This window comes from Pimephales promelas, chromosome 23 (assembly GCF_988280905.1).
Source record: "Pimephales promelas chromosome 23, fPimPro1.hap1.1, whole genome shotgun sequence".
Classification (NCBI taxonomy): domain Eukaryota; kingdom Metazoa; phylum Chordata; class Actinopteri; order Cypriniformes; family Leuciscidae; genus Pimephales; species Pimephales promelas.
The window spans coordinates 21,791,590-21,810,964 of record NC_142791.1 but is presented as its reverse complement, the minus strand read 5'-3'; the positions used below and the strand labels follow the sequence as shown (position 1 = coordinate 21,810,964).

Sequence of the window (19,375 nt, the reverse complement as noted above, 5' to 3'; positions counted from 1 at the left end):
CCTGAGTTGACAAAGAAAGTTGATGATCAGCATCATGGTACCAACAAAGCCTGGTTGGATTGGTTTGGTTTTGTCAACTCGAAACTAATCCTGCAACCTTGAGTTTGTTCAACTACCATCATGGTACAGGGCCCTGACCAATCAGAACAGAGTAAACCAATCACAACAGACTGGGCCATCTGACCAATCAGAGGAAAGTAGACCAATCACAACAATATGGGTCATCAGACCAATCAGAAACGAGTAAACCAACCACAATAGACTGGGCCATCTGACCAATCAGAACAGAGTAAAACCCATCACAATAGACTGGGCCATCTGACCAATCAGAACAGAGTAAACCAATCACAATAGACTGGGCCATCTGACCAATCAGAACAGAGTAAACCAATCACAATAGACTGGGCCATCTGACCAATCAGAACAGAGTAAACCAATCACAATAGACTGGGCCATCTGACCAATCAAAACAGAGCAGGAGCTCGGAAAGGAGGGGTTTAAAGAGACCAAATCCTTCACAAGAACCATTTCAGATGAGAAAAGAGGGGATACTGCAATGTATATATATGTATTTAATACCTTGGCATGTAAACCTTTTGTAGGAGACATCCTAAACAAAATCAGGAATCTTTAAAATAGCATAATAGGTGCACTTTAAAACAAAATATCCATAAAACATGCAGTGCATGCTTTCACAGTTGTAGAGTCTGAGTCTGATCTCATTAAATCTAGCACAAACAGTGTACAAAACTGGACGCTTCGGTGTCCACATGCGACAAAGATCAATACCATGGTCAAAAACACGATGTGTTGCAACACTTGACAAACCTAAAATATTAACAGAAGCTCTTTCCCAAACTCAAAACTAGGGGTAAAGGGAACTGGGAGACTGTAAGGTCGACGCCTCCCCTCTATGATCCAGTTCGTTCTGTAAGTCCTCCAACTCTTCTAACTCTTGAAACTGCCTGTCGGTCTTGTGGCTGACCAGCGAGCGGTAGAAATGCACAGCGAAGACGATAAAAATAAAGCCGAAAGGCACCATGATGGAGGTAGACGTGATCGCAGCGGCCACCCCGGCGGATATAGTACCATTTTTCTGGTCTTTCGGCTTAATGGGCAAAAACTTGACCCAGCACAGCAGGACCACCTCGGCCAGGAAGAGCAACGTCCCAATGACTGTGGAAAAAGCCCAGGCCAGCTCGATGTGGCGATGCATTCTCTCATGAGGAGACTCCTTCACCGAGTTGAGGTTGTGCACGTTGCTGACCGCTTCGATGTTCGGGAGGATACAGGTGCTCACCATGAGGGCGAACAGGTGGACGGCCACCAACACAGTGGTGCAAGCGCTGAAAGCGATGAGCAGTCCTGGTGGATAGTCGTGATTGCTGTCAAGTTGTACTTCCACCATGGCCACCTGTTGAACGAACGGAAAACAGGTAAAACGGGTTTTTAGGTTACCTAACATGAACTAACAATTAGCAATTGTTACAGTTCACTGTGCATTAACTAATGTTAACAGATACAACTTTTGATTTTAATATTGCATTAGTAATGTTGAAATTAACATGAACTAAGATAGTGCAGTTCATTATAAGTTCATGTTAACTAATGTTAACGAAACCTTCTTGTAAAGTGTTACCCACAAATCTGTTAAGAAATCTAGCATTCACAATGATGAATTAATGAAGGGTTTAAACTGATTTTCTAATGCATAAATGTAATTTTCAACAACACCATTAGAGTTAGACAACAATTTTTAATGTACTGACAAAATAATCAAAATGTATGTAATATAAATAATATTAATACCTTTATGTATGCATGTATAGTGAGAATCAGGGCCTGAAATTAACACCCGACCACCTGCCAAATGCGGGTGAATTTTTCTATTGGCGGGTAACACTGTCAATCTACCTGCCACATTGGCAGGTAGCCAATGAGAATTGAGTGATTCATTAGGATTTTTACATTTCAACTAACGCTATTGCGTTTGACTTTAGCTAAAATGTGGCGGCACATTACTGGGGTAAAGAGGCCAGCTGAAACAAACAACCAACAAAAAGATGAGGATGAGAAAAAGAAAAGTAAAAGTAGACATTTTAATACAAAGTGGACAATTGGCGGCAATGGCAAGGTTCGTGAGCGGCTGATTTATGACAGCGACAGTTGTTTCGTAACGTTCATGCGATCAGAAGAAGACGAAGCCCTTTTCTGACTACGTTTGGATGTGCGAGTATTAAACTGTTGGTGAGATGGGATGAGATAATGTAACGCTGACGTAGCCTACAGTACAATGACAGTTGCACAGATGTGTGTGCGTGTGCAACTGTGCATGTTGGGAGTTGGGAACCAGTAAAAAAATATCTGGTACCCGGTAACTTTACCAGTAATAACAATATTAATTTAGTTCATAGTAACGGTTCCTGAACGCTGTAACTAAAAGCTTTCAGGATCTGTCTACGTGACTAAATCAGCCATCAACACAGCCACGTGTGATTTGTTTACATACGAGCTGCGGTAGGTCTATCTGTTGAGTATATACTATATAGCCTATACTAGCCTATATATGAGTGTGAGTGTCAAAATCAATTAATAAAAAGATTTTTTTTTTTTTAAATGTAGGTTCTTAGAGTTATTATTATTACTTGACAGCACTTAAATGTGTATTCTTACAAGTGAAAGAACAATATTGTGAAATTCCCATTTTTTTCACCTTTATATAAAGGTGGGAAAAAAAAACAGGAATTTCACAATATTGTTCTTTTTACCAGCCATTTTTTGGCTGAGGCAAAAAAAAAAAAAAGTGGCTGGTAAAAAGTCTCTGTGGCAGGTGAATTTTTAAATCCACCTGCCACAGTGGCCGGTGGCCGAAAAAGTTAATTTCAGGCCCTGGTGAGAATTATATATATTTTTTAATTACATATTTAAGGAACATAATTATATACTTAATTTATATTACTTCATTTATTTTATACATTTAAATAGCTATACACACACACACACACATACACACACACACATACACACACACACACACACACACACACACACACACACACACGCACACACACACACACACACACACACACACACACACACACACACACACACACACACACACACATATATATATATATATACACACACAATATTTTAAGAAATGTTATTAAAATTGAACTCTTCCTTCTCAGGACATAGTAGTAGTTTTTTCAGCTTATCTATCTATCTGAGAAATGAGAGATACATGTAAACTTCTAATAGATATGCTGTTATAATTTATTAAAAAAAAACTAAAAGTGCTAAAGTGCATTTAGGTGATAAGATTCTAATGATGATCTCATGCTCACTTCAAGTTGGACGTGTGCAAGTATTAATTTTATAAGATTTCTCAAAAATCGCTTTAAAACTGAATTAATATGCACTGCAGTGGAAACCCTCAGAAGTTTTTAAGATTTTTTTTCTGCATCCGGGTATCATCCGGTATTATGCTTCTCGTGATGCTCTTTATAAGCAACTTCATAAGTGACAACTGCAGCCGTGCATAAACGCTTACAGAATCTAGCTGAGCATTAGCACAAGCTAAACAACTGTGGCTGACAGTTTGAGATTGCAGATGCACCAAAGACTCGAGTCCTGCGCCATTGAAACTAAAATCTTCCGCTTTAACTTACACAATATTACTAAACACGCGCTTTTCTCTTTAACAACCCGGTGTTTAAACTGAACACTATCAGCACTAAATAAACAGCAGGCACGAAAAGCAACTCACCATTGCGAAACCGGATAAAAGAGCAGACGTGCGACTGGACGCTTTGAGTTTGGCTCTGCTCAGATAAAGCTTTCTCCAGGACAGAGCCTGCAATGAATGCTCGCTCCGACTCATGTTCATCTGAGGGGAGATCATCAGAGACTATCAGAGAGATTCAGCGGAACCGGAGCATTGCGCGTGCGACCGTCAGCTGGCTTGCTCAAGTGAAACTGGATGCATCGTGAAGACATTACCCACAAGCCTCCGCGACAACGCGGATACTTTATTAGAACCCATGTTAGAAGAACCCATTAAACTGACCGATAGACATAATTAATAGCCACAAAATAAAAATAAAAATTACATTCTAGCAGAATTTCTATTTCTCATGTCTCATGTCAGACCTGATTTTGTGGGTGAAAATCTCGAATTTAAGATTTGAACAAAATAATAATAATATGTATTATTATTAATTTTTGTTGTTGTTCTAGTTATTATTGTAAAAAAAAAAAATCTACAAATAATGTAATTTGTGTCCCTTTATTCGTAAAATGAATAACTAATTGCTATAATAACGTATAACTACATTTTCTCAACACATCAGCAGAAACTTTGATTTTATGTTTTGTTTATTTGTCAGGAGGATGCATTTGGCCTGTTCCTCCTTGCTATATTGACAAACTCGCACATTTTGATCAAAAAAATTATACAAATATTTTTTTAAGTATTTATTTTATTATCGTCACCATTATGCTTTATATATAAAACTTTGTTGTCCCCAAATTATGTCAACTCTGTCATCAGTCATAATGTTTTAGTTAATTATGTTATTATATAAACACAATTGGGGGCGGGGGGGGGGGGGGGGGGGGGGTTATATCTAGTAGTTAGCAAAATACATTATAAAAGTTGACCCCAAGCTATACTCTGTTAAACTCTGTTAAATATAACAGAAATTATGTATAAAGAATAATATGACTGTCAAAATATTTCTGATTTAAAAATAGATTCAAAAGGTTCAAATATGTTATGTAATTATTGCACTAGTGGAGTGTAGTCTTGTTGATGAAGCAAATGCACGAGCTTGCAGCTGCAGCGCGTGCACCGTGCAGGAGCGCGCGTGCCAAACAGAAGAAAGAAAGATGAATTCTGACTCCCTCCAAAAACAAAAACAAAAAACAAACAATTTCTACATGATTTGAAAAAATAAAAATGCCATTCTGATAACTACTTAGAAAAAAACGGATATTGTTTTGCCCCTCATAAACACCATCCGCGTGACGTTTCTGCAATGTTTTGATTCTGTTGACCGTGACGTCACGGTGCACTACACAAAAATGGTTCCTACTTTAGTTTTCTATACAAGCAATCAAAGTGCGCACAACTTTACGCGTTAAATATGGTCCAGATAAATCGCTGAGGGAATTAAGACGGACGAAAGGCTCGAACATGGAGGCGTGTGCGGAATCCGGACGCAAACTGGTGTGTAGTTGAAGCTGTCCTCTCGAAGACTCGTTTTAAATGGGGAATTTCAGTCTCACATCGATATGCATTGTGTTTAGTGGCCTGAGTCGGGGCGAATCCCTCCAATTCGACACTCTAGTGCGACATACGCCACATTAATAGGCTAAACGCAATAACGTTGTAATGGTAAACAGGAAAGGACACATGTTTCGTAAAATTACAAAGAGAGCAAGATGCTCCATTTAGAGACGCTCGTGCGAAACGGGACACATTGTTGCCCTGCAAACCTCGTGTCTAATGTTCATCGGGAAGTTTAACTCGTTCGCGCTGCTTTGACATGTATTAATTATATAATAGCTGTAACGTAAGATATGGTCGAAGATTAAGATTAAGGCCTGGATGTGGAATTTGACATGCGTGAGAATGATATAACATCCCAGAGCAGCGTGATATCTCTTATCCGATCACAGAATGAGACAGGTTGTTATCTTCATCTTCCTCTTCATCATATGTTCATTTCGTCCAGCGCTCAATCTGCAGAAGGATGTACGATGAGAACGAGGATTTGTCAGATGTGGAGGAAATCACAAACATCAGGGGCTTCAGCTTGGAGGACAAACTTGAGAGCAATTTATACAACAATGAACTTGTTCAGCATATGGACGGAAAAGGTACTTTTTTGGAGCATTTTGCTGTTTATTGCACATGATATTTATTGGAATCTTAAATATTGGAGTTTTTATTCTTCTGTTGCAGGTGCCAACAGAAGATTTAGAACAATATTTAAGATTATAATATCTTATTTTTTTTTAAATTATAGGCTACTTGTATTTCAGTTCAGTTAAAATTACACAAGTAAAAAAATATATATTTAAAAAATAATATAATCATTAATATAATAATAATAATAATAATAATGAATTAGGACTTTAAATAGTTAATGATTTACAATCCACATTAAAGCAATAATTATATTAATATTAATTACAACATTTATTTTTTATTTTTTCATTATTACTTTAAATAGTTAATGGTGACAGAGTAGACATTTCTTATTAAAAATACCTTAAAGATGCATGATATTAAGAACCAAGCAAATGTCCACTTTTTGAACAGGATAATTTGTTTAAATTATGTTTTTATCCTTGTCTTTTGGAATATATGTAAATATATGTTAAATATACATACATTGTTTAACATTATTTGGCAACTATGTAATTCCCAATCTGCCATTTTGAGTTGTTTCATAGTTTTGACGACTTTAGTATTGTGTTAAAATGTGGTAAATAGCCATAATAAAGAATGAGTAGACATGTCCAGAGTCTTGATAGCTTGTGTAGCCTGTATAATTCCTTTATTTACAAGTAATATTTTTGTGCACTCCATATTATTGCTGTCACTGTTTTATTGAAACATTCTTAACTTTTAGCAACCATTCCTTTTATACCATCCTAGATTTTACCTATGAATATGTTCAAAGAGAGGCTCTCCGAACCCCACTCATATTTAAAGCCAAAAATGGACTGGGAATTAGGTAAGACAAAGTGATTGATTTCACATGGATCCATACCTTTTACATTTCAAATCGCTTATCTGGATTGTTCAATCTACTACAGAATGCCGGATCCAGAATTTACTGTAAGTGAAATCAAGGGTTTGGTTGGTAAGTACACTATTACATTACATTTGTCTTTTATTTTCTTCACATTCTCATCTAAACAGTTGCAGTCGTTGGATTTAATGGTAACTGTACTCAGTTTATATGATTGATACGCTTTATTAAAGGGATAGTTCCCCCTAAAATAAAAATTTTGAGAAAATTTGAGAAATGAGACATTTTTTTTTGTTTGTCTTCAGAACACAAATAAAGATCTTTTTGATAAAATCTGAGATCTCTGTCCCCCCATTGACAGCTACGCATCTGACACTTGACTCTTCAAAAAGTTCATAAAGAGATCATAAAACTGATTCATATGAATCGAGCGGTTTAGTCCAAATTTTCTGAAGAGACTCGATCGCTTTATATGATGAACACTGAAATTAGGCTTTTATTCACATATAAACATCGAAAGCTCACACATCAGTTGTGGTAAACGGAAGCTCAAGCATGTTCGCTCGACATGTGAGAAATGTCAAAGTGTCATTTGTGTAGCTGCCAATGGAGGATTTTATCAAAAATATCTTCATTTATGTTCTGAATATGAACAAAAGTCTTACGGGTTTGGAATGAGGGTGAATAATAATGACAGAATTTTAATTTTTGTGTGAAAAATCCATTTAGCGGAATTTCGTAATAGAAAACAGTTATTTTTAAACTATAAGGATATTTCACAGCATGAATGGTGAGCATAATAGACTTCAAAACCTGCTTCCATTATATTAACAGTGTCTGGGACTTCTTCAATTTTATATTGTCCGTGTCTAATGCATGAACAGGACTTTGATGTACTCATAACAACCTTTTGATTCTTTTTCTCTTACGTCCTCTGGTGGTGATGTTATGCAACTGCAACTCAATATAGTCCATGGCATCTGATTCGATGCACCTGGGTCGATAAAATAACTAAACTTTCCTTTAATAATGATTTGATATGAGGTTAATTATTCTGTTACCAGTATAATTCATCGCACTTTAACAACAAATAACTTATTTAACTTAAAGATTGATTAGAAATAACTTTTGTTTTTTTCAATAATTCTGCATGGACCTTCAGGCAGCAGACGGAATGTTGATGTGATGGACGTTAGTACGCAGAAGGGCTCCGAGATGAGCATGGCGCAATTCGTCCGCTACTATGAGACGCCCGAGGATGAGCGCGACAAGCTGTTCAACGTCATCAGCCTAGAGTTCAGTCACACCAAACTGGAGAACTTAATCAAGAGACCTACGGTGGTAAGGAGCCAGTTAGTTACAAACTGAACTGTGTTGTCTTTCGCATTGATGAGTCACTTTTCAACATGACATTTCCTTTTTTTTTATGGAATATTGCAGTTTATTTTAAATTGTCTGTACACATTGTGTCACATTAATTCATGTGTCCTCGGAATCTTTAATCAAAATAACAACTTTTCCCTCTTGCAACCATACCTCTTCTCTGATGATGTGGTAACTGCCGTGAGGGCGGGGCAACCTGTCACTCACATGAGATCCACCAATAGCAAACCACAACCATCCAATGATCCAATCAATTTTCTGATGGACGAAATCAAGTCCTGCCCTGCATTATTTCTTGTTCGAGAAGCCGTTTCAGATATATGTCACAATAGGGAAGAAAATACTATTTACATTAAATCAAGTAGTACATCATTTTTTTTTATGTTATCTCTCTTTTAAAAGTTACAGATGAGTCTTTATATCAGCAAGGAGTGTTGGGAGGTTTCTGTTCAGGTATAGGGTTGGGATCACTTCAGTTTCATCAAAGGGATAATTTTATTTCTGTTTTTCTTCAGGTGGATCTGGTGGACTGGGTGGACAATATGTGGCCACTGCATCTTAAGCAGAAACAAACTGAAGCCACAAACGTCATGTCTGAGATGAAATATCCCAAAGTTCAGAGGTAACATTTAATGATTATTTTGGGGGAAACAAATAACATTTAAAAGCCATTGCTTTGCCTGGGATTTCTCAGGACACACTCTGAAAAAGTACAGACAGGTTAGGCTTTGTAAATGGTAGTTTGTGTCTGTAAGTCAGTGTCGGTTTGGCGGGAGGAACGTCTTTGGGGAAACTTGTTTGGAAATAATAATTATTGGGTAACACTTTTTTTTTTAATGTGTCCCTGTTTTTTTTTAATGCATTTAATTGAGTAATTACGAGTAATATTAATTAACCACGTGAACTTACTATAGAGTTAGGGTAGGATTTGGTTTAGGGTTAGTTGCATGTAATTATGCAAACATTTATAGTAACAATGACCATTATTGTTCCTATTTTATTTGGTGTTTCAGTGTAGGGCTGTCAAATTAAAAATCGAATTTCCAATATTTATCGATTTTAAAAACAAAATCCACATTAGAATGCAAAAACAGTGAATTTTCGGTGTTTCGTTTTAGGCAGCCTTATTAGTGGCGCTCGAGATTCAAATGATGTTGTTGGGTTGTATTTTATTTAACAGTACGTGCACTTATGTGTACTTACCTAAGAAAGTACTGTGTTATATAATGTAACTACATGGGTTAGGTTTAGGTGTAGGTTCAGGGTTAGTACATAATATTATAGTAATTACAATAACTGGGTAATGACTATGTACATGGGGAACAGGACTGTAAAATAAAGTGCTACCAGTTGTTGCGTTTGAATGTTTTTCTTAGCTTATCCAGTTGAACCCGCTTGATGTGACGCTGCTGCGCGGTTCATTCAAAACAATGCAGAAATAGAGCAATTCAATACAGAGAAGAAGATCTTGCAACCAAGCAGGTCACACAAAATGCATTTTCTGAGCTGCTTTTCCATATAAACATGCACTTGACACATTTTTTACCTTTCCATTGCATTTGCATCTCATGTTTTTAAACGCAAAAAAATAAAAAATACTCTGTGTGATCGGGGCTTCGGCTCTTTGTATTAAACTATGCATGAATGCACAATTGTTTGCAATTTACGAAATTGCATTTGATTTCTAAACATTACTTTAAATGTTATGCACTTTTTTTGTTCAGTTTTTGTTTTGTATTTTGATCATTGCATCCTCTTGTGGCCACAGGAGACGAACCAAAAGCTTCTCCCCCTAACTGAAATCATACCTTTTTAAATTCTAATATTTGTAATATTTCAGTGTAAAATTAGAACGTTTCAGCCATTTTGACAGCCTTATTTCAGTGTCCACTTAGTTGAAGTACATTTTCATAAATTGGCAAGTGTTTTGGCTGTTCTACGCGGCTCAATTTTGACAGTCAAAGCTTGAGTCAGTCTAAAAACGGTTCTCTTGACATCCTGCATTAGTCCCAGATGAGGTCTGCTCATTTCCCACAGTCCCCTGCTTTTCTCCACGGCGCATGCTGCGCATTTCTTCCGCCTGCAGCTGGCTGTGACTGCATCAGGTTGCTAGGCAGCACACTTCTGATGCAGAGAAGAGGCGGATCTTCACAGGCTGCTGCAGTATCCCAATGAATCCTCCTCGGCCAATCAGAATATGGCATAGGACTATTTCCTGCACAGGAAAGCCCACTCTCTTTCTCTCTTTTCTCACTTTCCCATTGACTCCCTCCACTCTGTATTCATGGAGCTCTTTAAAAAGGAAGAATTCAACGCTAAAAGTCAGTTCACTTCTCTTCTTTTGGGTTGCATGGGCAGATGTCAGAACAGTGAAGTGTCTCAAATGGGGATGAAAATCTATTGGGTATGTCTTTTATTTCACTGAAAACTATGGCATGAGAATGCAAATAATCCTTTAGAGGTCCCGTTAGGATTTTTAGTTCTAGTATAGTTTGGTGAACTTGTTTTATGAAAGTGTGAGCATTCATTTGTGGTCATGTGGTCTGGTGAAATAAATGTTTGAGAGGGTTGCATGTGTGGTGTGATATTTTATAAGCTCACGGAGCATGTTTGTGCACATCAAGGTTATAGTTTTGTTTTGGCTGCTTCGGTGCGTCATCCCCCTCGCTGACTACTCTGTGGGATGAATGACACCGGCTGCAGCGGTCACGGTTTAAAATACTAAATACACAGTTTGAGAAATCTGTGTTCATATAACAGAAGGATTGACTGCCTTTCTTTCTGCCTAGGTGTCATTATGCACGTATACACGTATAGAATCTGAAATGCAGCTCAAGTAGACTGAAAATGCAAGTCTGCACAAAATAAAAACAGATATGGCAGGAGATTGTATAATATATATAATATGTATAATACATACTGTATGTATAATGTGTATAATAAACAGTATATATATATATATACGTTCTAATATTTCATATTAATGTTAATGTGATTTTATAAATTTGTATAAATATTAAAAACTTTTGTAAAATCTATTAATGTAAAATAAAAATGTAAATATTTCATAAGGTTAAAATTGTTTTTATTAAATGTAGTAATATTGAAATATTTATATTTTATATGTATTTGTTTTTATTTAAATTCTGATTATTAAAATGATCTTAGCATTACGTGATTTTTATATATATATATTTTTTTACGATAAATAATTATGTCATGATTTCCGTGATAATATAAGGTCTTTTAAATCCATAAAAAATGGCCAGACTGCATTATTAGTTCCTCTGTGAGGGCACTATTTAGACATTGATTATTTATTCATAACCTTTCATCTTAGAGCTCCAATTATAGGATGTAACCGCTGAGGGTTCAGGTTGCAAGGTATTACCCTAGTGTTACCTTCTGCAGCCTGCAGTCAGTGAGTCTAAGTCATTTGATTTTGGCTTATTTTGGAAAACATCTGGAAGCAAAGTGCTCCTTGTGCTTGTTTGTTGATGCTGTAACATGATGTCATCTGTAGTGACATCATCTGACATTTATGCTGATGGAACTTCGGCTGACACGGTCTGAAGTGCAAAGACCATATGCAAAAAGTGTCTGATAATAATTAAACTCTCCATCGCATGTCTAACCGTCGTGAAAACCATACTTTGGTGACCCTAAATTTAGAAGTCTCATTTTTCAAGCCCTCAACCATCTGGGTTTGCACCGAGATTGATGCCTAATCATTTTTTTAGTTCAAGATGCCCTGCAGTGAGCGATGCCTTTTGCTCATTAGAGCTAACTGATTTCTTCGCTTTCTTCTTCTCCCTGCTCAGTGGGACAGATTTTTACCAGACACCGTGGCTGTTTGGGGTTTGATTAATTTCACTCCTTGCTAAACGCTGCGGATGACAAATGCATACGCCGCAAATAGCTTCCATCCCTGTCCTGGTGCTGAGACGGCTTTATCTGAAACAAACCCACGTCTATGATATCGTTCTGTATGTTCTGTCCACAAAAGAGATAATAGCCTCGATTTATTGCTGAACATGATAATACGATTTTTTTTAATGTCAAAATATTTCGCTGTGCTTTGATAGTGCTGTTGATTGAGAAGGGGAAATTCCACTGTATGTGGTTTTGAAGGAAATATTAATTTTGAGTCGGGAGTTGAACATTCTCATGGTGTGGTTACTCCCAGTTAGCAAATGCAATCTTTTTTGTCAGGACTTATAAACCACATTAGGGATTTATCGTGCTTCTCTATTTACGCAGATGTTGTTAATCACCCTTGTACTTTCCCTCTTTCTCTCTCTCTCTCTCTCTGTAGATACTGTCTGATGAGTGTAAAAGGCTGTTTCACTGACTTCCACATTGACTTCGGCGGCACATCGGTATGGTATCATGTCTTCAAAGGAAGGAAGGTAAGTGTTTGGTAGTTAAGGCTGCTTTTGCTATTATTATGGCCCATGGGTTTGAGCGCTTCAGGATTGTCACTGCCTGTGGTCTGTAAAGATCAGGTATCTAGAGGCCTTGTAAATGAATCTCTTCCCTGTTTGCATTGTTGCATCACAGCTGCAGTGTCAGCAGAATTTGTGCTTGTGTATGTGTATGTGTGTGCACGTTTGCTGGAGGGTATCAAATAATATCTGCTCTGAAAGGTCGAATGAGTGTCGGCGTGTGCAAGACGAGAGTGACACATGTATGACTAAAGGAACTTCTAGGAATAGTTGTAGGAGTTTATCCCTGTCATGTAATCCTCCTGCTTTCACCAGAGAATTGAATCAATTTCCCTTGAAAGACATTTTTAGACATACAGTGGGGTCCAAACATCTGATACCTTAGTGCTTTTATTTATTTAATATTATTACAATATTAACATTTTATGTAAAAAATATTATTAGTAATTATTATTAGCAACAGAAACAAACACTAAATTGCAGACGTAAATGATGAGTGTTAAAGGGGTCCTATTATTACCTTTTATGATGTCTTGACTTTGCTTTGGGGGGTCCTAGAATATGTTTTCATGCTTGATTGTTCAAAAAACACATTATTTTCCACATATTTTACATTATTACAGCACTTCTCTACCGAGTCTGGCTCGAACACACACTAAAGTTGAAAAAGCATAATAGAAATTTGCATAGAAACTTGAATTGAGAGAGAATCTTCACAGCATCTTCAAATATGTTATTAAGTTTCTTTTTAAATTGGAAAAAATCCTGAAACTTCACGATTATTCCCAAGCTTAACCATCTGTTTTGTCATTTTTTTACCCCAAAATTATATGTTTTGTTTAGTTTTTTATTTTTAGAATTTTGTACTTCATCGGAATGGTACAAAACTTGGTAAATATTTTTTGGCACTTGCTGTATGAACAAATGACCGCATCGGAAATGAATGGGAGACTAATTTCATCTATTGGAAACTTTTGGTACTGCGCACAAACAAATTCTTACTGAAAACTTCAAATTTGAAGAATTTAGATTTCTGGCTTTGATTTTCTCACAGTTTTAGAGTAAAACATATTTTCACACATAATATACTGTATATTTCATATAAAGATTTTATATTTGTGCATTTTTCATAACAGTAAATGTAAAATCTAACAACTTTTTTCAAGTTCAGCAATAATCTGCTAATCTTTAAAAGAAGAGACCAAACTGGAGTTGGACATTTCATTTTCATGTACATGCTCAAAAAGTGAATACATGGACTATAACTACTGTATAAATATAATTTAGTACCATAAAAATATTATACCAAAATATTAAATAATACCAAAATATTAAAGGGATACTCCATTTTTTTTGGAAATAGGCTCAATTTACAACTCCCCCAGAGTTAAACAGTTGGGTTTTACCGTTTTCGAATCCATTCAGCCGATTTTCTCATATTTAGAAGAATATCAGTAACCAGACAGTTTCTGGTCTCATTGACTTCCATAGTAGGAAAAAAATATACTATGGAAGTCAATGAGACCAGAAACTGTCTGGTTACTGATATTCTTCTAAATATCAACTGTTTAACTCTGGGGGAGTGGTAAAATGAGCCTATTTCCAAAAAAAGTGTAGTATCTCTTTAAAGTACCTCCTAGTCAATAATTTCAGAGACATTTTTCCCTTAAAATGTCTCTGGTTACTGATGTAACTTATGTTCCCTGAATAGGGAACGAGACGCTGCGTAGCTGGGACGCAGTGGGAACGCCCTCTGGCTGATTGCGTGATTGTGCGCTGTCAATCTGCTCCTCAGATTTCTCTGCTGAAAAAGGAAGCTTGTCGGCAGCGAACGCAGCATCCCGTTCCTTACTCAGAGAACATAGGTTATATTAGTAACCAGGTGCACTGGGAATGAAATACCAAACTCACCAAGCTAAGCGCTGCCGTAAGTAGTACAAAGACCAGATAGCTCACGACTGGTTCAAGCAAACTTGGGAACCTGGAGTCATGTCAAGATCCAAACTGTAGAATCTGAAAAAAGTGTGCGAAGAGGACCAGCCTGCCGCTACACAAATGTCTTCCAGGAGGGCACCTCTAAAAATTGCTTGAGAGGAAGCCACACCTATGGAATGTCCCCTGATGCTAAGAGGTGAAGGCAGACAGCGCACCTCATATGCCAGTGAAATAGCCTCTGTAACCCAGTGGGAATTTCTCTGATTTGATGCGGCAAGCCCGTGGCAGCCAGCACCAAAATATACCAAGAGCTGGTTGGATTTTCTCCAACCACCAGAGCGATCAACATATAGCTTCAATGCTCGGACAGGGCAGAGCAAATTAACGTTCTTGTCCTCCTCAGAGACAAAAGGAGGAGGATGGAAAGGTTAATAACCTGAGACCAGAATGCTGTGGACAATACTTTTCGGTCTCAAAGTCACACTGACCAGACCAGGAGCGAAGTCTATACATGTTTTGCTAACAAATCCCCCACCCACTTCAAAGAAGCCAAGGCTAACAAAAGAGTAACCTTGAGAGTCCGCTCTGGAGCTGACTCTAAGGGCTCAAAGGGAGCCTCCGTTAAGCCCTCCAGGACGACCCACAGGTCCCAAGAAGGAATTCCAGAGGACCGTACTGTTTCAGGTGCCTAACCCCACACAAAAATGTTGAGACTAACCTCAATTTACAAACCCGAGGAATATCCTGTGTCACCGTACAACCTGAATATGAAAATATGCATGGTAATATCTTATGAGATATGATAGCTTTTAGCATCAATATCTTGAATTTCCCTTTGTAAAGGGAGAAATTTAGCCGGCGCAGGTCTAGTATTGATCGCAGACCTCCGGCTTTTTTCGGGACCAAGAAGTACCGGCTGAAGAAGCCTTGCTCGACTATTGCTCCCTTGAGGAGAAGGGATGCAATCTCCAGCTGTAGTACAGAAGCCTCTGAGGCGCTGTTGAACGTTGTTGTACGTTCTTGGCGCTAGAGCGAGACCAAAGGGAAGGACCCTGTATTGGTACGCCCTCTCTCCAAAAGCAAACCTGAGGAACATCCTGTGTCGTGGTACGACCTGAATATGAAAATAGGCATGCTTATATCTTATGCGATATGATCGCTTTTAGCGTCAACATCTTGAATTTCCCTTTGTAAAGGGAGAAATTTATCCGGCGCAGGTCTAGTATTGGTCGCAGACCTCTGGCTTTAAGAAGTAGCGGCTGAAGAAGCCTTGCTCGACTATTGCTCCCTTGAGGACAAGGGATGAAATCTCCGGCTGTAGTACAGAAGCCTCTGATGCGCTGTTGACCACAGTTGTAAAAGTTAAGCAAGGGGGCGGGCGACAGAACTGAAGTGTGTAGCCGAGCCGAACCATGCGCAGGATCCAAGGCAATACCCCTGGCAGATGCCTCCATTCTTGAAAGAAATGAGATAGAGGGAGTGGAGTGTTGCAATGCGGAGGACATACATGTGTTAGGGTGACACGCTGACTCCTGTGGGGTGGAGTGGTCCAACATGAAGGAGAGCACTTGATGTCCTGACAGGTAGTGGGAAGTACCACTGCCTGTTTGATCAAGATCATAGGATCTGTCTGCTCCTGAAGAAAACCGAAAGTGTGCTGGTCAGGAACGATTTGAGGAAGCTGGAGCGAAGGGTTTGTTAGACTGCTTCAGCTCCAGATGCCTATGAGGTCGCTGGCAGGGAAACGGGCTCCCCAAACTGTACCAGGTGGGGGATGGGCCGAGTCACTTCTCCTAGCGACAAAATCCGGCCTATGAGAAGAACGTTCTCTGGGTTGAGACGGGAAGGGGTTAAAGGATTCCCCTAACCCTCCTGGGCATAAACTGCCTGAGGGCAGCTGACTGGGATTTGTGGCCAGAAACTTGTCAACCACAGTGTTGACCGCCTCCACAAACAGTCTAGATTGAGAAACTGGGGCGTCCAAACCTTCTCTTTGTCTTTAAAGCATGAGCGGTGTGCTTGGTGGCTTTTAAGGCCAGATCCATGGCCTTACGAAGCTCTTTGACAGCTTCTGGCGAAATTCCTGTTCCCTCATCCATCTCCTTCAAGACATCCGCCTGGTAGACTTGGAGGATGGTCATTGTATGTAGGGCCATGCCTGCCTGAGCAGCTGCCATGTAGGACTTTCCAATAAGGGCGGAAGTAGTCCTGCACGGTTTAGACGGAAGGAGGGGGCGATATTTCCATGATGGAGCAGACGACGAAGAAAGGTGAGTAGCCAACGTGTCCTTAACCGCTGGAATGGAGGAATATCCCTGGTCCACAGAACCAACGGCTGCTAGGCCTGTCGCGATAGTCAATAAATCAATTAATCGCACAATAAAAAAATGAGCTCAATCATTTTTCTGTACGCAATCATTTCCATTTACAAGCTTGTTTGTTTTCCTCCTCTTTCTCTTTCTCTTTCTCTTTCTCTCTCTATCCACTAGATCTCGTGATGCAGATCACTGAAAAAGGGCAGCTTTTTCCGCTCAGGCCTAGAATTAGGGCCACTTAAAAATCTCTTGTTGAGTTAAGAAGATTGTGACTCGCGGGGCTCGTCGGGCCAGTCGATATAGAGCTTTTCTGTAGCATGTGAAAGCACGTCGATAAGCTCTGTGTAGGCCGCACCTCCTGGCCGCTAGGCGGGAGACCATCAGTAGCTAAAGCAGACTCGAAATCCTCAGAGTCGGACGCTGTAGTGTAAATAATATCTTCCAGCTCAAAAGAAATCGTCTCGCGTGCTTTCGGGCTGGGGCATAAATAATCATGTGAAAACTCGACTGGCCGAACACCGCGTGCGTGCTCGGGAGAGAAAGGGCCTGGCTTGTCTGCTCGTACTCTATATCCTCGAGCTCTACATCCGAACCCCAGGTCGCAGATTCCAACGAGGCCTCGTTAGCCTCGGGAGCGCGATGGATGTGAACGAATGACTCCTCCTCATAAGCCGAGAGCAGAGGGTTCTGAGAAGCAGGTTGTCACAAAACGTACATTTAGACAAGCCTAAAATAGCCTCGCGCGCATGCGAAAAACCTATACATTTAACACACTTACTGTGAGGGTCATTGTTCGCAATAAAGCGATCGCATCGTGGTGGGCAACGACGAAACTCCATGGCACTTCACCGCAAGGAGAACTGAGTTCCACTATTCACAGTCTCTGAAGTGGAGATGAAGAATGCTGATGATAAATTCGAATTATTTGGACCAGAAACCCGAGACCGAAAAGCTTAAGATGGCCGCTCCGTGAAGGCAGAGAAATCTGAGAAGCAGATGCCGCGTGCACGCTAATATAATATGACGACGCAAGAGTGTCGGGGTGGCGCCCGTGCAATCAGCCAATGAATTGGCGTGATTCTATAAGGGCTTCAGACAATCGGCACACCCAGACGGTGCCTACTATACAGAATGCAATTTTGGATTCCACGTATGTCGGCTTATTAAAAAACATAGGTGAAAATCCAAAAACAGGTGAAAATGTTGTGAAATTTGAACTATTTAATACAATTTTGTAATGTATATTTTATTATTAACAGAATTGCAACCCAGAAATAGTGCAAAATCACCACATCGTAATGTTTCTTTGTTTTCAAAATCTTAAAATTATAATTATTATTGAATTATAATTTATTTAAAAAAAACAAAACATTTGGACCACGCTGTATGTCTTGCTGTTAATAAATGGAAGTGATAACTTGCACATAAAGGATTAATGCTGACAAGAGGTTGTGAATTATTAATTTCAAAGAAGAAAAATCATATCCCAGTTTAGAATCACACCTGGTTTTCTCTCTCTGTCTCACGTTCCTCAGGTCTTTTGGCTGATTCCTCCAAGCTCACACAATCTGTCTCTGTATGAAGACTGGGTGCTGTCAGGCAAACAGAGCGATGTCTTCCTGGGTGATCGTGCAGACAGCTGTCAGCGAGTAGATCTGAAACAGGGCTACACGTTCTTCATCCCTTCAGGTGACACGCTGAGCTTGCGTACATATATTAAAGGAAAACCTTCCTGTAGCTCCAACAGTAGAGCGTGGAGCTTGCAATACCGAAGTCATAGGTTAGAATCCGAGGGAATGCATGAACTGAATGCATTGAAAGTCACTTTGTATAAGTGTCTGCCAAATGCATAAATGTAAATGTAATTCTATTGTTGCTTATTTGTCTTTTTTAAACCTGTGTGCTGTTGCTGTCTTTTTTGTGGAACAGATTTACTAAACATGGCAAATCAGCATGCGGCCACAATCTATGGCCCTGTTTATACCTGGTATTAAGATGCGTTTTGGTTGATCGGATCACAAGTAGACGAGGAAGACACATTTCCATTTACGCCTGGGGTTTTAATCCATCTCTTTTGTCCACTTTTAACTACTTCTACGCTAATTGTTTTGAGAAGAGGGCCCATGTGTGGGTAAATTGACTTTTTCAGATCTTTCAATCTAATGGATAAAATAAGCTTGCACAATTTACAAATGAATGCTCCCAGAGATGACGGATGATGGAGAGCAGTAGCTTTCATTTCTGCTCTAACAGACCCAAAACCAGCCGAACTTTGTGAGTGTGTGTTAGAAGTCAGGAATAGTGAGAGAACATTGTGCTTGGTACTTTTTTTTTATCTTGGGTCTCCAGTTGACAAAGATGAAATCCCATCTGGCTAGTGCGCTTCCCATAATGTTTACGCATTTGGTCAGTAAGTGGAGAGTTGGTGTTTTGTGGCTGTTCAAACTCATTCGACCACATAAATGTCTATGAAAGCAATCCAGTAAAATGTGTTTACGACTACCTCTGGAAGTGGTTGAAAGCTCAAAACGTT

At 39.0% G+C, this 19,375-nt stretch overlaps 2 protein-coding genes across 4 annotated transcripts in view; one reads left to right on the top strand and one right to left on the bottom strand.

Moving 5' to 3' along the window:
• Positions 1-557: 557 nt before the first annotated feature.
• orai1b (ORAI calcium release-activated calcium modulator 1b) lies at positions 558-4,037 on the bottom strand. Its single transcript, XM_039664362.2, has 2 exons — positions 3,770-4,037; positions 558-1,414 (listed from the first exon to the last, which is right to left on the bottom strand). Exons 1-2 carry the CDS (start codon positions 3,902-3,904, stop codon positions 866-868), a joined length of 684 nt encoding a protein of 227 aa, XP_039520296.1. The 5' UTR covers positions 3,905-4,037; the 3' UTR covers positions 558-865.
• kdm2bb (lysine (K)-specific demethylase 2Bb) overlaps positions 1,345-19,375 on the top strand; it is a 44,583-nt gene continuing 26,552 nt past the window's right edge. The window contains exons 1-8 of one of the 3 annotated variants that reach the window (XM_089126120.1): positions 1,345-1,436; positions 5,739-5,883; positions 6,668-6,746; positions 6,829-6,875; positions 7,927-8,105; positions 8,663-8,769; positions 12,463-12,556; positions 18,378-18,531. In XM_089126120.1, the coding sequence (XP_088982246.1) occupies positions 5,757-5,883; positions 6,668-6,746; positions 6,829-6,875; positions 7,927-8,105; positions 8,663-8,769; positions 12,463-12,556; positions 18,378-18,531 (787 nt within the window). In that variant the 5' untranslated portion in view covers positions 1,345-1,436; positions 5,739-5,756. Of the gene's footprint in view, positions 1,437-5,047; positions 5,231-5,738; positions 5,884-6,667; positions 6,747-6,828; positions 6,876-7,926; positions 8,106-8,662; positions 8,770-10,425; positions 10,552-12,462; positions 12,557-18,377; positions 18,532-19,375 lie in introns of those variants that run through there. The other 2 variants (XM_039664356.2, XM_089126121.1) reach the window with 2 other exon arrangements.